Genomic DNA, 18,042 nt, shown 5'->3' with positions numbered 1-18,042 from the left:
CCTTACATTAAAAAAAGACACAGTTATTTTCAGTATCTTTGTGCTGGTTTCATCTACACTTGCCCCTTTCACGAGAGGAGCCCTTCAGCAAAGAATATTTTGTGAGTTTTTCTGTATGCCAGGTTGCCCTGTCGAAATTAGTAGCTATGCATTTGAGACAAGGGTACCCAGAAGCCATTTGGTAAACGGGATCCTAGATTTATTGCCTGAACCTGCCCTTTCGGGATGCTGATGACTGCACTGTGCGGTAGTCAAATCTCTCAACACCCTCCCTCCCCTCCAGAAAAAATGTCAGCCTGGAGAGCTCTTCTGGAGGCAAACAAGTAATTCGAGCAGAAGGTGAATTTTCATTTTGTATCCGAGAAATGCTGAAGGTGCCTTTCTGGTGAGAATGAGTCTCGTGCTCGAATGGAACAACCTTCCTAATGCCAAATTTCACTTGAGCACATTGCAAGTATCTGGTTAATCAAACGTTCCTCCTTGATCAATGTTCATCTCACCCCTCGGGTAGGAAAGTGTAACGTATTAGAAAAACATTCATACAGACCACCTTTGGTTACAGTTTCCATAAAGCCAGCAGACAAATAAATCACACTGCAACCTTGACAAAGTTTTGTGAACTGTGACTTGAAGTATAAAACCTGCCAACTTGGGAAAGAAATGGACTGAGTCAGGGAACAGCTAAGGGGACCAGCAAAGGTCCTTGGTTCAGATTACATAGCATGCATTTTTGGTATTAATTTTAAACAGTGGGATGAGATACTACATATATGAACAAATAAAGACAGGTTTGGAATCCAGTACACCAAGAACCGTACTATAGCACTATAGTACTATAGCCTTCTGAAGTGCTTTGCCTGGTTTAGAGTAGCCAGAGACATGCTTTTCTGAGGCTCTCCAAGTGTGAAATATTTGTGCAACCGATTCAGCTGCTTCTGCTGCTACTCCTGACTTTGTGTGTTGATAGCAAGCATATCATTCCTGCAGTAGCGTCTACACACCCTATAAAAGTAGAGACAGAAGATAAGAGACTCGAGGCATGTCGTAAATCTTTCCCAGTAAGATGCACAGCTTACTTAAAAAATTTAATGAAAACAAAAACAAAACAAAAAAAGCCAAAAAAAGCCACCCTAACTTTTATTTTTAAAGGGGTCAAATGTGGTGAAGTGACCCCTTATTTCAGCCTTGTTTTGAGAATTTGGTCAGGGATTAACACACATTAAGATTCAGAAAGCTTCCCTTTTCAGAAGTTCTGCTAACAATACCAGCAGAGCTGTCGCCTCTAGGTGATGACTGAGCAGCTATATAAAGGCTTTCATGTCAGATTCTCAGGATTATGTACTTTTTCTTCCATGGTAAATTGAATCACAGAGCCATATCGTGCTGTGTGCCATAATGTAGCTTTTTGCCAAGAAATGCTTAGGGTTACAATAATTAATTGCCCAGGTGTCATGGATATGCTACTGTATCAAAGCTTGGCTGAAATGGAATAATGAGGTTGTGGGACAGGTAGGGTAAACTAAGCCACTCTCACTAAATGGAGAGAGAACATGTATGTGATGGTGTGCCACGACGGACACTAAAACCCCTGTAAAAAGATAGTGGGAATAAAGTATCAGGAGGCTGACATATGTGATTTTGCATGTTTTGCACATTCAGCCTTGAAGTTTTCCCACCTGTTTTTGTAATATATGATTTTTACACTGCATAAAGCATGTCACGTTCTCAAAGGTGGAACAGGAAAGATTAAAAAATATATGGTGGAAACTATTTTTTAATGAGGCTACTTCAAGTACAGTTATTGCATTTTAGGCATGAGTGATTTCGCAGCATTGTCAACATTAAAACCCATTGCGAGGTTTGGCTGGAAGGCAAACCAGAGATCTGAAAGCACTTCAAGTTTGCCAAACCAAGATAAGAGCACATCTCTCTGAAGTTATTTGGTATCCTTAATAAAGATCACAGTATTTGTAAACTAGCCAAACCTCAGTAAAATCAAAGGTTGTTTTTAATTCTTTCGTAATACCAAGGCTCCATATGATCCAACATGACAGATAATAGCTTTGAAAATATTTACCATTTGTTTCTGGCCAAAAATTGTATTAATACCATGAGGCCTCTTTATTGCCTCTTTATTTGATGCATTTCAGCAATCAAAGCTTTCTAGAGAAGCCCAAGTGTTAACAAAATTAAATTTCATTGAGTGGTTGAAGGGTAACATTTATAGTAAATTGAATCCCAAATTTCTGATCTGTTGAATAAGGCAGAAAGATCCTTTTTCATGCTGAAATGTAATTCCTGTGCTGTAATTTCCTTTTTCTTTTTTTCTTTAGAGGTGAAAGGAAAGGCAAAAAGAGAAGCAGATTCAGTTTTAGCTAAATATAAACTAAGACTTGCACCCTAGGTTGAAACTTCAAAGGCTACAAGTACCTGGAGAGTTTTAGACACAATTGTTTGGACAGTCTTTAAAGGAGAGCTTTGTCTTTATGTGCCTTGTAAATGATTACAGTGATCAATAGATCCTCTGAGCACAGGAGGGATCTGAGCAATAAGTGTAGCTTATGGGCACAGGCGCAGGCCCACCTCGTTACACTGCTGTTTTTTTCTGAGGGGCATCTTGTCCTACCCCCCTGCTCTATGACACCTCTCAGAGGAGGATACAGTACAGCTTGGAGCTGCACTTTTGGGTCGCGGTTACGGAATTGCTGCAGGGACACAGGCATTTTTGTCTCTCCCTGAGATAACATGCCACCCCACCGTGGTCAGCACTGCAATCCAACTGGCCCAAGGCATCAGGAGTCCCCTTCAGGCCAGTGGTGCAATACTCACTGTTACAGCACCTAAGTCACCATTGCCTTTCTGTTCCCTAATCAGGAACATTGGGGTTGTATTAAGTGACCTCGAGCTTTGTTGGTGCTCAAAAGGGAGTTCCCCCTTTCCCATCTACCTCTGAACAAAGGCTCCGGCCCTTTCCCTGTTGTCAGTGTTAGTGCTTGTGCAGCAAGCTACATTTTTGGTTCTTTTCTCTCAGTTGTTAATCCAAGAGAAGGGGTGGAGGATATAGCAGGACCACTATTTTTGATCAGCTTACACCAACAGTGAAATCACCCTAAATGCCGTGTAACTTATGAAAGTGAGATTTTATTTGTGTCCAAACTGACTTCTTTTTATATGCACTTGGTTGCTCAAAAGTTGATAATTAGGCCATTTTCTTAGGAATTTGAATAAAGATCTGGGAGGTTCATGTTTGACAAGGTCATGATGTTGAAAATCTTGTCCCCAGGTACTTCAGCAAAGATATGTATTGCCAGCCACACTGCTGCGAAGCAGTTTTCCATCAGCATAGAAACCTTGTTAACATCCAACTCTAACTTGATTCTCCAAATCTGTTACTTTGTGAAGTGTTCGCCATCAAACTTGAACGAAGGTCTAATTCACAATGTTATGAGGGCAATATACTTCAAAGCAAGAGGAAATCTATTTCACTACTTGTGTTTTGATTAATGAGTTTTCTGAATCCTTTAACCGTATTTATTTTTGTCAAGTGTGGCAGCTCAAGGATTAATGATATCTTCAGAGCTATTTTTCTGTATATGATTTGATGCCTGCAGTGATGATTACCAAGATATATTTCATTTTCCAAAGAGCAGCCACTTATTAATAAAACAGATTATATCAGAAACTATAGAGCACCACATAGCAGGAGCCTGTGTTGTTATTGTCACAAATAATTGAGAGAAATATAGATAGCTTGCACAGAAAAAAAGAGAGAGAGAAAAAAAATGAAGACGACTGTTTAGCTTTTGAGAGATGGAAGAATCTAAGGTGTACATTAACTTTCTGAAGTCATCAGACATCTGGTGGTCTGGGAAATGCCTGCAGTTTGACAGCTAGATTGTGCCTTTAGGCACAGTCATGAACTGAGGAGGACTGGAGGAACATAATGCCTGTGAGACTGCCTGTGGAGGCACAGTCCACTGCTGTGAAGAGCAAAAAGAAGGGCTTCTACAAGCACATCAACAGCAAAAGGAAGACTGGGAAAAATGTGGACCTGCTTCTGAATGGGGCAGGAGACCTGGTGTCAAAAGACATGGAAAAAGCTGAAGTATTCAGTGCTGCCTTTGTCTCATTCTTTACTGATAAGACTGGCCTTCAGGAGTCCTGAGGCCCTCAGGGCAACAGGATGCTCTGGAGCAAGAAATACCCTGGGGGGAGGAGGATCAGGTTAGGGAACATTTAAGCAAACTGGACATACCCAAGTTCATGGGAGCTGAGGTGGGCCACCACAAGCACTGAGGGAACTAGCCAATGTCATTGCAAGGCCACTCTCAGTTGTCTTTGAAAGGTTGTGATCAGAAGTTCCCATGGACTGGGAGAAGGCAAATGTCACTGCACTCTTCAGGAAGGCCAAGAAAGAGGACCTAGGGAACTACAGGCTGGTCAGCCTCACAGCGGTCCCTGGGAAAGTGATGGAGCAAATCTGCCTGGAAACCATTTCCAAATATGTTAAGGACAAGGAGGTGACTGGGAGTAGTCAGCAAGGATTAATGACGGGGAAATCATGCCTGACCAACCTCTCGGCCTTCTGCAAAGAGGTGACTGGATTAGTGGATGAGAGAAGAGCGGATGTTGCTTATCTTGACTTTAGTAAGGCTTTCAACACCCGTCTCCCTTAATGTCCTCATAGGCAGCCTGAGGAATTGCAGACTGGGTAAATGAACTGTGAGGTAAACTGAAAACACTGAACTGCCAGGCTCCAAGGGTTGTGAACAGAAGCGCAGCTGGCAGCCAGTCACCAGTGGTGTATCTAGAGGATCGATACTGGGCCCGGTTTCTTAATGGCCTGGGATAGAGTGCACCTTACCAGGTTTGAAGAGGAAACAAAACTGTGCTGAGTGGCTGATACACTCAAGGGTTGTACTGCTATTCAGAGGGACCTCAGCTGTCTGGAGTAATGGTCTGACAGGAACCTCATGAAGTTCAGCAAAGGGAATACAGAGTCCTGCCCCAGGGCAGCAATAACCCTGTGTACCAGTACACACTGGAGGCTTACCAGCTGGAAGGCAGCTCTGCAGAGGAAGACCTGGGGATCCTGGTGGATACTAAGTTGATCATGAACTGATGACATGCCCTTGTGCCAAAAGCAGCCAGTGGGCTGCATTAGGAAGAGTGTTGCCAGCAGGCTCAAGGGGGTCATCCTTCCCCTCTACCAGCACTGGTGAGGTCACCACTGAGTGCTGTGTCCAGCTCTGGGCTTCCTGCTGTAAGAACGACGTGGACAGAGTGGAGAGAAGACGGCAATTAAGATGATTAAGGTACTGGAGCATCTGTCATTTGAGGAGAGGCTGAGAGCTGGGACTGTTCAGCCTGGAGGAGGCTCAAGGTATCTGATCAATTTAATGGGACAGAATAAAGAAGACAGAGACAGACTCTTCTCAGCGGTGTGGAAAGGACAAGAGTCGATGGTCACAAACTGAAATACCAGCCATTCCATTTAAACATATGAAAAAACTTTATTTAAAAGGTGGTTGAACACTGGAACATGTTGCCTGGAGCTGTAGAATCTCCATCCCTAGAGATACTCAAACCCAGAGTGAACAGAGCCCAGACCAACATGCTCTTGGTGACTCTGCTTTGAGCAAGGGCTTGTACAGACGGTCTTCGGAGGTGCTTCCTGCCTCAACTATTATGTGGTTCTGATACTGGTTTGCAATGACGTTGAAAACATGACAGGACTGGATTGCTACTAAAGGGGAAACTTTGCAGCTTTCACTCTACCAAATGTAGTAAGATATTCCCTAATGTGCAATGGTTGAAGGATTATCTTTTCAAAGCTAGGATACATTGTGGAATTATCCAACAGTTTATTCACTTGCCATCTCCCCTGGCATGGTATAGGTCAGTAAGTACTCTAGTAACTATGCTGGCAGAGCAATTTAAACATTAAGAATCATTACTTTGACATAACATTTTGGAATAAAGAGCAGCCTTTGGGAAAGGAATTTAATTAAACTTTAACATATGCAAAGCCCCAAAGCTTTTTACAGAAAAAAATTGATAAAAGAGCCTAAAATATGTATTTTCTGTTTGTGACCAGGATGTGAATTATTTTTCAACCCTGTTGATGAACTTTGTATATTTGTAATGAGCACTGAAAAAGAAATAACTTTTTTATTGCAAATCTTAACATGACTAGTTTGAGTTGAGGGCTACAGAGCCAAAACCCAATTTGGCTATATAGTTTTGGCTTCATGCTATAGATATGTATTTACATGTTGTAGACTGGAATAGTCTGGTATTCAAGCCTAACCTTCAACTCATTGTCTATGGTTTGATCCAAGGAAGCATTTATTCATGGCTTTTTTTTTCTTTTTTTTTTTTTTTTCTCTTGTTCATTTCTGGAATGATTGTATCAACTTTACCTTTTAAAATAGCCACTGCAGTGATCATTTCCCTGGTCCTAAACTTCCTAATTGCCTGAACATCTCTTTTAAAACTATGACTAGGCTCTTAAGAAACACTGATGCATCTGAGATGTTTATTCGTAATTTTGAAAATCTTGGCCAGCAGTATAAAGGAAGAGGCCTTGAGGAGAAAAGCAAACTTGAAATTACTGAATTATAGTCCAGGATCTTGCATTAACATGAGAAGATTGGTCTTCTTGTATTGCTTAAGGGAAACTCAGCATGCTTTTCCCCTACAAAAAGTTGTTCACCACACATTACTGCTAGCGTGCCAGTGTTTTGGGCTACTTTTCTTTAATAGCTGTGCAATGCCTTTAGGTTCCAGGAGGCTGAGGTGATAACCTCTCGGCTTCATTACTGCAACATCCACATGGCACCAAAGAAGATCGCTAATATTAGGGGAGAGCCTATGTCCATCCTTTGTATATAATCATACATACTCGTGGCCTGACACAGACTAGCAGACTATTTAAAGGCTATTTTTGTGATTCCCAAAGATCCATTGCTTTAAAAAGGGTAGTTATTGTTGCATTGTGGCAGCTAGGACTATTCATCTCTGACAAGGCTGTAAAAAGGACCAGAGTGGTTTTTTTGTGGGTAAACAGAGATCAAGGAACAGCCAAATGTAGGTCTTCAGAACATAGGCTGTAATTATTTGGAAGTTAATATAAAGCCCAACAAATTACCTGAGTTTCAGTTGAATTTAGGCTCTAGTTCCACAGCTCTTACCACATTCTGGTACTTGAATTTTTCCAAATTAATCATTTCATGTTCCAAGAATCCATTTAAAACACAAGGAAAATAGCTAGAGGAAAAATTATAAGGTGTTTTTTGTGTCATTGAAATCTCTCTTGTAGGTGTCACTAGCAGCTCATCCCAAAAGTTCCATCTGAAAATAGATGGCACTCACTCTCACTATGTAATAGCACACTCACTTGCCAGTCCTTCCTGTGTTTTTTTCAAAGGGGGCACATTTTGTGATGGACTTTAGCTTTTGCTTACAAGCAGACCTGTATACCCATAGCCCAAGGATTAGGAAATTTAGGGGAAATTCTGATTTGCTTGGGCTCTTATGCTCCTCACGTGGGATTTTATTTATCTCATCAAGAATAGAAATGAGCCTATTGCTACCGAAATGTCATACATTCTGCATGAACAAGCTATGCATTTTTCAGCCCTGGTCTGTGTTCCTGCCTCTCAACTGTTAAGCCTTGTACCCTGCTCAGCTTTTTGACTCTGCTGTCCTGCCTGCCTTGCTGGGGTGTACTTGGTTAGAAATTGCCTGGGGACCTCAGAGCGAGGCAGCCAGTGAAACAGGCTGTGTTATCAGGGGCAAAGAAACAGCATCACGTACAAGAATTTCCAGGAAGATCCTAGGAGAATCTTTAGCTTTCCTCAGCCCTTAGACCCTTTGCTGTCTGTGACTGTAATTTACAATGGAGCTTCTATTAACATTCCTGTGGAACTGTATTCCACATGATAATTTATATCATATTTCATATACCAAGTTGCTGTTAATTCTAACTAATGTGAAATATTTTTTTTTTGTGTGTGTATGGTCAGTAGTTCCGCTTGCAGTAGAGTGAATGAAAACTAATTCTCAGTTGTCCTATTAGTTTCTGATTTGTGAAAATTAATTTTAATAATTCATGGCCAGAATGCAAATATGAAAAAAATAATTCAATAGCACTGTGTGCTTATTTTGAAGGAAAAGTGAACAATGAGCTATGCTCAGACTTGTTTGTCTGCCTGTGGTATTTCAAATGTATATCCCATTCTTGTGATTTTAGATACCATTTTACAGATTGTTTAATTTAAAATAGGTCTCAGAATGAATAAAAAGATGTGTTTTGTTCTGTTTAGGACAGGATTAATATGTTAACTATAGATTAATGAATCAGAAAAGTAGGTTGTTCTTTTTACCACCTCATGCTCTCTCAGTCAGTAACTTCTCACCATCCACCCCAAGTTTAGGCAGTTTGTGGTCAGTTTTTAGCTGACCATAGATCATACAATTAAACAATGTAAAAAACTGTAAACATAAAAAACATTACAATGTAAAAACCCAGCAATTTTTCCTAAATAAATTGTTTGTTCCCAGAAAAAAACTGTCTAAATTAGTACCCACCTGTACTGTCAAGTGTAAAGTCCTGCACTAATGAAAAAGAGGGCAAAACTGTTGGATTCAACTGACAGTAAAAAGCCACGTGTCTCTTTGTTAACTTGCCATCTAAGAAGAATCACAGAAAGGAGACTGTGTGCTTGCTGTGAGTGCAAAGGAAAAAAAAGTAGTAATTTTGTTTGGTCAGCACATGCCACTATCCTTTGGCATGTGATGAGCGGAACGAAGCGATACAGCTGTAACCCCGTGTACGGGGGGAAAGCTGGCAAGGTGGTGAGAGGGAAAGAACTCTTGTCCTTGTTACTTAACACAAAGCTTGAAATGTGGTTGAGGGAATTGATCGCTTTTTTGATAACTGTGTTTAGTGTATCTTATTGAGCATAGCCCACAGGTTATTTGGAAGAACAACTTTTCATTTGGCCATAGTTTGGATTGTTTATATATACACAGATATATATGCCTGCATATGCACATGCAGGTAAGGCAAGGGGAGGTTTACTTCAGCACATCCCCTCTTCCAGCAGTCATCAGATACAGCTCCCCAGTAATCAGCAGGCCCTGTTGCCTTTCCCTTCGGCCTCTGATTTCTTGCCTGCTCCACTAACTCTTCTCAGCTTGGTTTTGTGGGGGTCCTTAGAAGTTTAGGTTATCTGGGGCTCTCTTTTTGAGGAATGGATGCAGCTTACATCTGTACTATGTTCTTACGATGGTACAGATTTAAATATTTGACGACAGACGAGAATCACTCCCTGTGGGAAATCCTGCAACCTTCATCTCTGGAACTGAAAACATAACATAATGCATCTCCTCTACCAACGCAAAACAGCCTTTTTTAGTGGCAGGGTGAAAATAAGCTTCTTTGGCTCTGCTTTGCTTTCCAGTAAACCATGGAGATCCCTGTTAGAGGAACTTTCTCTAGAGAAAATGCAAATGCAGTGTTCAGCAAGAGGTGTAAGGAGCACAGTAACCCAGACTCATTACAAGTGTAATTGCTGCAGATTTTGTGGCTAACAGTGGGAAAAAAAGAAGAAAAGTGCTTTTTTAAAAAGTATTTTATAGAGTTTGCAAATGCTCCTTCAGCATACTGGGCAGTGAGCATAGAACGGGAGTCAGGATCAGGAGTCTGGATTTCTGGAGACAGAATGTTAATGCATTATAACATGGGGACTTGTCATCCAGAGTGGTTTAATGTGGTAACAAAACAGCAGTGTGTCTCCTAAGTTCAAAATCCAGCTTCTTAGCAAATTGGCTGCCTAATGCAAAAATACAAGCAGAAACGAGACACAGAGGTGAATTGCCTGAGGGTCTCACATATTTCAAAGCAGAGAAATGTAATGATATCTTAAAGAGGTATAGACAAGCCAAGGAATACCTGTGGCATCTGATTACAATAATAGAAATTCTGCTGAAAGCTTAGGAAGATTAACAATATTAACCTTGCTGTCTTACTTATTCCATCTTCCTTGGTGAGCAAAGCCTCAGTAATCCAGTGACCGTGGCTCTAAGACTGTTGGTTGTTGTCAATATTCTCACTTCAAAATAAGTGTTATATATTATTTAGGTTGATGTCTTCATTACACATGGTGACATACTTTTACGTTAGACAAAATTTAAATATGAAACATGAAAGAAGAAGAAACAGGGCAAGAGAACAGCGCTTGTGTATGAATTACAAGATATTAATATATCTTGTAATATATTGAATATATATCACCAATATATTATTATGATGTCTAATTATAATATAATATAATAATTATTATATATAATAACATGTACTATGTAATTATATAAATATTATATAACGATGTAATGTATATCTCTGTGTATTAAGTACACAGTTTTAAAAGTTCTGGGCCATGGTCAGACTTACCACTGCAGAAATAACTGTGACATCCAAAAACTTACTGCCTCTCAAGCCAGGGCTGTTTGCTTATACAGATAGCAGATGAAAAGGATGGGTGTAGACTGTGTTTACAATAAGGGCAAAAAAAGAAGTCTTACCGTTGTTTTCTAAAAGGAGGTCAGCAAACCATGAAGATACCCAGGCAGATTTGGGACATGTAATAACACCTCTGCTCAGTTAACAAAAAAGCAAAACCAAACAAAGGTGAACCGATGGAAAGTAGTCTGCCTGGCCTGTGACACATAGGGTTTTCTGTAGGTTGAGTCTGTGTTTGGGTCACAGGTTATGAACTGAAGAGTATAAACAGCAACAGCAGCACATCAGACTGGAGGGTAACAGCACCTGCTTGCATAGAGGTGCCTGTAAGGCAAGACAACCCAGACGCTCAGGATTACCTGGCACGTGGAATTCAGCAAAAGTGTGGATCTCCTTGTTTATTTATTATCAATGATTTACCCCGGTTTAATATAGACAAATGTTCTCCTGTGTGTTGTTTTTTTTTGTGCAAAATGCTAACCTAACTGAAATCCAACTTTGTTGGAAAAAGATTTGGGTGAACTTGCTTAAATAAACTGACCACATTTACCAACTGTAGAGTCTGCAGCTTTGGTCGCAGAGAGGGCCAGCTGATGGTGGTATTTGAAAGCCCTCTGTTTTAAGGTCATTCAATGAGCAACACCACCATTGTTCTCCTGATATTCTATAGTGTGACTCACAGGACAGTGTGCACTGCTACAGTGGTCCAGGACCAGGTTCCAGTCTGCAGTTATCCCTATGTCAAATCTGAGTGGCGCCATCCAGCTTTTTTTGATTTAGACTGGTAAAAAAGAGATCAAAAGCAACTGCTTAATTTCTACATTTTTTGATTTTTCAGTACATTTAAAAATTGTAACCTTCCTATTTCTGTGAAGTATGGTTTTATACTTAATATTCAGCTCTAAATGCTGAAGGATGCCAGACCACAAATCTGGACCCAGCATTAGTCTGCCAAAAGGAACATGTTTATGCAAATGTTTCAGTAACTGATAAATTCATGTCACTTAAAAACATCCAGAATTATTAGATATGGAACCGCTGGCCTTGTTGGAGTTTGAAATAGCTGCGTGTCCTATGTACCTGACATGAAAGGTGCAAGACATTAGAGAATCAGACACAGGTAGCATCAAAAGGCAGTGACGCATTGTAGCGGGTAGCCTTTAACAGCATTTCTGAGACAAATCCTAGGACCACTGCAACAGGATCGATCACTGGGAGTTGGATAAGCGTGTAGCCAGGTTTCAGGCTTTGAGCAGCTTCGCTATTGCATGGCTTCCACTCACATTTGTCATTCATTTTGGTGGAAAACAATAGCCAGGTTTTATATTTTAGCACTTTTCACCAAAAAACTTTGGAAAGCTCTCAATGAGTAAATCTGCCAAGAGCTGGAAACCTGTCATATGCTTTTGTCTAGTAGAACATTTCAAGATTTTTTCCTTACTCTTCCTGCCCCCACCCCCCCACCCCCACCCACCCCCTTCTGCCCATTTAGAACAACTGCATCCTACAATTCTACACATGCTGTAGCACAAACCCATCTGACTGCATCACCCTATTTATTTTATAGGGGAGGAAAGGAAATAGTTCTTTTGCACTGGTGGTCATTTCAGGACCATCTAGGACATTGGCACAACAAACAGGATAAATAAATATAACAAGAGTATTGTGTTTCTTTGTACATTTCTTCCATTTCTTGCTTCAGTATAGCTGTCTTAGAATGTGCAGCATTTGCTTTTCAGACCGTTACTAGGTTTGATTTTAGAACTGCAGCAAGAGAACTGTGTGGAAAAGTACTGCCACGTGGATCACAGTGTGTTTGCCTGTTCCACCTTAAAAGTAAATGTTCCATTTTTTCTGCCTATTAGCAAGACGCATCCAAGCAAGAATGAGAAAGTTACTAATTGCTTTGAATGCTACATCAACAATGAACGGGTAGATGCCGTACTGTGGCATAAGCCATCATGAGTAGAATTGCATCACATCAGAAAAAAAACAAATTGCAATCCCACTTCTAGACTAGAGGGTAGTAGAGTATAGCAATAAAGTGTAGACAACACTACAAAAAGACTGCTGAATGGAAACAGCAACCTTTGCCATCCGAGGCTTGGTGATCACTTCATGAACTGCTAGCAGTCAAACAGCTTGCCAGCACTGAGTGATTCCAATGCTGCCTGTTTCTGTGGTTGTCAGTTAAAAAAGTGCCTGCAATGATGTGACGTGTTGTTAGCAAAATGCTTTAAATGCTACCCTAAAGAGAGGGTGATTTTAGCACAGCTTTTCTTTTCAATTTATCATCTGCCAAGTCCAGTCATTTTTATAAGGGGCAGGAGAGTAGCCCAGAGAACTAAAAAAAAATTAATAACATAAGCACACATATATACATATGTATGTATGTACATATAAATTGTAGGAAGAAGGATGCTTTAAAAGTGTATTAAATATGGCAAGCAAAGTGAATGTGGTGAAGAGTTTGCAATTTCACTGCATAATGAAGATATTAGTGTTTAAACAGGACAAAACTGTAATGTCACCACTGCCTTAGAAGAAGGTGCTGACAGCCTGCATAAGCAAATGTATATCCCTCCTATAAGATTTCAAGCTGATGTGTTTGTAGGGGACTGCTATAGGAGTTTGGCTGGGACTCTGGGAAGGTGCTGGTGTGCTGCAGGCTCATGAAACGTAACCCCCAGCATGCAGAAGGGATACATCTAAATAAGCCTTTCTTAAACTGTGTATTTCCTTCTGAATCAAACACCCTGCTAGGTAAGTCAGTTGTCAGCAGGAGGTGTCTGAGGAGGGGTGTCTCCACCAGATTCCCTGTGCCTGCTGGATGACCTTGGGTTCACATGAGTTTGACATTTTGGATACATCTTCCCAATGAGAGCTGTTTGGTAGCTCCCTACTCTGTACACCGGATCTAGAAAATAACCACAAAGTGAGAACACGTTTATGATCTAATCTTGAGCCTTCAGGGTCAATGGCAAAGCTCCTGTTGACTTTCTTTTGTGTAGGTCTGAAGCTGTAATGCTATTCTGTTTAGCCGCTTAATGTCAAGGCACCAATAAGACCTCATGGCCCAAATGGGCCTCCCTGAAGTCCTCTTCCACACCCTGCCCAGAGTCCAGGAGCCCCATTTCAGCTTCAGTCCCTGCCTGAGCAGTGCTAAAAGAGGGGTGGTCTCCAGCTCCATCAAGTTGTAGGTCTTTGATTGACCTACACATTGACTCCACGGTCGGACTTTGGTGCAGCATCATTACCATGACTTTGCCTGGTGATTTGGGCCCTTGGTTGAACCTGGCTGCCCCCCATCCTGTCTGTCTGGAGAAGCCCTGCCCTGTCTGAGGACCCCACCACTCTCAGCCCCCAGCAGTCCCCGTCCTGCTGTGTCCTGGCACTGGGGCTCCTCCATGTAAAACAAACCAAAGGACTAGAGCCCTGGATGACACGGCTCACTTCTCCCTTGCCACTTCCTTCCTCATTATCAAGCCCTGATGCTGGTGATGGAATGGCCAGCATTCATGTGAGGAATGACACAGGAACAGATGCTGTGATAGTCCCCCTTTGCTCCTTAAACTCCCCTGCTTTTATTCTCATTGCTTCCAGTGGGGTTGTCCATCCATGATGTGGTACGCTAACAATTTACAGATTAGTGTTGTCTGATGTTTATAGGGAAAGTGTTGATTTGACTGCATTACAAATAATTTCTACTGTTCCAAATGAAAATCAGATTTCAACATGGTACCAGAAATTGCACAGCATTCCCAGGTGTGCATCCTCATGTACTCCTCAGGGCAATGTGTGCTGGTTTACCTAAGGAAAGTCTCCTCATGTTCTGCTTAAAAAGCAGTGTCAGAGACTGCTTACAGAATTTATGTCTCTCAATAAAAGGTAAAAAAAAAATAATTTAGTAATTTCAGCATATATAGTTTTTCCACCATTAGCATTTTAGTGTTCTTTCTAAATATTCTTCAATGTATTTTTGTTGAAAAGTTATATTTTATTCTTATTTTGCAAGCTTTCTTGCAAGCTATTTATAGAACCAACAGATAAAATAACTTTCAATCAGCTATACTAAAAATGAAGGGGAGTGCAGTTCATCCAAACCCATCTGATTCTCCTATTTCTATCCCAACAGGTGTAGTTCGCCAAGTGAGGCCCATTGTTGGACCTTTCCATGCCATCCTGAAACTGGAGATGAACTACGTCATGGGTGGAGTGGTATCTCATCGTAACATCGTCAATGTTCACATCTTTGTCTCTGAGTACTGGTTCTAAGAGAGCGTTTAAAATCCCAGACAAGCAAGCTGCTCCAACCTAAATCATTACCACAAACTATTATGTCATATACTTGTTTGTAAAACCCAATACTGTTTTTTTTTGTTGTTTTATTTTGAAATATTTGGTTTATAGTTTAAGACAAATAACAAGCTATTATGTTGATTAGACATAGGGTGGAGCAAATTAAATGAGCCTGATGTAGTCTGTATAAATAAGTAGCGTGTAAAAGTGCTCAGCTACCTAGTGAAATTTAAAACTTCTCTAAATGTTTAGGCAGACCTTAACTATTGCTCCTTGGCCAGATAACCAGAGTGACTGAGGATGTGGAATGAAATAGATGTCAGAGTTCACTGGGATGAACATTTGGGATCTTTGGATGGGAGAAGTTTGGTAAGGATTAGTAATTTCGCCTTAATATTAACTACCTTGAAGGAATCACAGAAAGTGCTAAACATTTGCTTTTGGGCCCCAATAGGTTAACTCTGAATAGGCGCCCAGAATTGCTAATAATTTCTGAAAAGTTTAGCCTAGATACTTAAAAAGCTATGGCTACAAGAGGAAGTGCAAAAGGAATTAGAAACAATAACAGGCTAACAAGCTATTGCACATATTAAAAAATTACTCCTTTTTTTGTACTTACTATTTGATTGTAAGATTATGTTTGGTTCTAATTAAACAAGTACCTCTCATTGAAATTAACCTGTTACAAGGATAAGGCATATTGCTTAAATTCCAGTCTCATCTGTACCCAGGAATACATGGGAAACTCAGACCTATATCTCCTGTCTATTATAGAGTAAAGCTCCATAACTTCTTAAAATTGGTAATAAAATCAGCATGTTAAACTTTACACTTCCTATGCACCAAATCAAGGCATATGTAATAATATAATGAAACTCTCACAAATAAATGAATGTTTAATGTGTTATCTGGGTATCAAAGTAAACGCATCTTTTTTAATACAGAACAGAAAATAAATAGCTCCATTTTCAGTTTGTTAAGATATGAGGAAATAAAGTAAGACAGATGGGAAATACTAAGAAGTAAGCTATGGTTTCTGCTTGCCAGAAAAATTGTGTGATATATCTCTTGTAAACAAATCATTTATTTATATATATACAGATTCCCATTTCATTGGTCATTATTGGCACTAGGCATTTGTCTCTTCCTTTTATACAGAAGCCCCTGAAGTTTAAGAGAATCTCTCCATTTACAGGTATGATCTTTGAATAGGAATAATAAAGATCATCCTCTCTGATCCATTGCAACTTTATGGTCCAAAAGACCATAGCAACTTTACTGTATATGTACAGAAGTCTTCATTCTGTTCTCTGTGGCAGGGATACTTCTTTGCCTGCAGCATCCTTACTTCTTAAATTAAGATTTTATGATAACAGACTCTCATAAATAAAATTTGACTAAAGGATACCCTCATGACGGTATTTGTTCCCCTCACACTTACAGAGCATCCCAGCCCCACAGCCTGGTGTTTAAGATGCCACCAGCTTAAAACATGTTCAGTGCTGTCAGTGGCTTCCTCTACAGTCCTTAAAATTTCAACGAATAATTACCATATTTCTGTGGGAAAATGATGTGAAGCAGATGTATTTGTAGCAGGTGACCTTTCATCATTCAAATAACTGATGGAGATTTTGGAAAACTCCAGATTACAGGAGATACTGTTGACTTCAGGAATTGCTAGCCTATGTAAGTCTGATTTAGACTGGAAAGTAAAACATTTTATTACGCTAACAGACTCCAAGAAGAGGAGGATGAAAGACTCTCCTGATATCATCACGTTCTTTTTCTTGCCAGTGTGGGAAAAGTGAGTAGCCTCAGTACCAAAAATACAAAAAATGTTTCCATCTGATTTTCTAGACTGTAATTTTTGATTCTTTAGTTCCTCTGTAAGTGGTATTTAGTTGCAGTGAAAAGAACTTAGGGACAGCAGAAATCTAATTTTAGGATCAAACTGATGAACAAACTAATTCACGAACTTCTCCTTTCTGTAAAGGAGAAACTACAAAGCACCACAGACACACACCTCTCCCCTTCTTCTGTCTGCATTTTTGGGTAAAAATGGCATAAAGCATGATTACCACTACTTCCTGGAAAACTGTTTTCCTACATTGTCCCAAGTAATCTTTGAAAATTGCAAGCAGCTTTTTAAATAGTCCTGATGTCATATGAGAACATTGATCCAGTAGATTATTTCATGGTTTGTGTATAATAAATTAAAGAGTGCTTAGTGCCATGGTCACTGTGACGTGTCTTGACTTTTAATAGATCAGTACAGAAAAACTAGATAATTTAGTAATGATAGGAAATACTAAATATTTCTTTCATCCAAACCTGTGACAATAATGTTTCATTTGTTGCAGGGGGGACAAAGTAAAACTGCAATTTTTCTTGGCAAATCATTAAAGCTGTTCCAGTGGGAGAATGTGCTTATGAAATTGACAGCAAGATCCACTCACTTTGAGAGCTTTTCTTTTGCTGTGCTCTCTACAGATTGATTAGTTCTAAGTTCAAATCATTCTAATTGTGTAAGGGGAAACAGAATCACAAGTAAATGAGCATTTAGAAGAAAACGACAAGAACAAGCACAGACTGCTGAGTGTTCAGTAGTCTGCTCTTTAAGAGTGATCTGCTCAGTTGTACACAGAATGATACCACACGCCTTGGAAAAAGTCATACACCATTAAAAGAATAAGTAATAATACCACACAAGTACAGATGCTACATAGGATCAAATTACCTGATAAACTATCTTATTTGACACTAGATGAATATGGAGAGACAAAAATCACTCGAATAAGCAAAGGCTCACAGGTGCTAGCCAGATTCCTGACAAGGGGAGCAGCAGGTCTCAGGTTGTTCTGCTAAAAACCAGGCATCCTGCAAAGATGGGAAGACTTCTTGTGTGCTACAGGGACTGCTCCTAGGACAAGCCTTCTGGCAGGAAATATTGCCTCAGGATTATTTCTAGCAGGTTTAGGACAGTTTGCCTGAGTAAGCATTCAGTGTATATAGGTGGTTCTGAGTAATCAGGTCCTTTGCCTTAGTCAAGTGAAATAATAACAAACCAGGAATGTTTCAAATCAATTTGCTGATAGACTGATCTACTTTCTACTTAGCAGATAGAGAAAGCAAAATAGCGTAGTGTATGTAATCCTAGCATAGTTGCAACAACAGCCAAGGACAATTAACAATGAAGAACAAACAAGATTCTTAGC

General features: G+C 40.1%; 1 protein-coding gene across 2 annotated transcripts in view; it reads left to right on the top strand.

Annotated features, from left to right (window-relative positions):
• The window catches only part of FBLN1 (fibulin 1), an 82,462-nt gene extending 65,396 nt beyond the window's left edge, over window positions 1-17,066 (top strand). For both annotated transcript variants that reach the window (XM_080390796.1, XM_080390798.1), the window contains exon 17: window positions 14,664-17,066. In XM_080390796.1, coding sequence (XP_080246922.1) covers window positions 14,664-14,803 — 140 coding nt within the window. In that variant the 3' untranslated portion in view covers window positions 14,804-17,066. The remainder of the gene's footprint in view (window positions 1-14,663) is intronic.
• The last annotated feature ends 976 nt before the right edge of the window (window positions 17,067-18,042 follow it).

The sequence above is a fragment of the Falco punctatus genome (assembly GCF_963210335.1).
Source record: "Falco punctatus genome assembly, chromosome: 6".
Lineage (NCBI taxonomy): Eukaryota > Metazoa > Chordata > Aves > Falconiformes > Falconidae > Falco > Falco punctatus.
The sequence above is the reverse complement of the archived record's forward strand: the minus strand, read 5'-3'. Positions and strand labels throughout refer to the sequence as shown.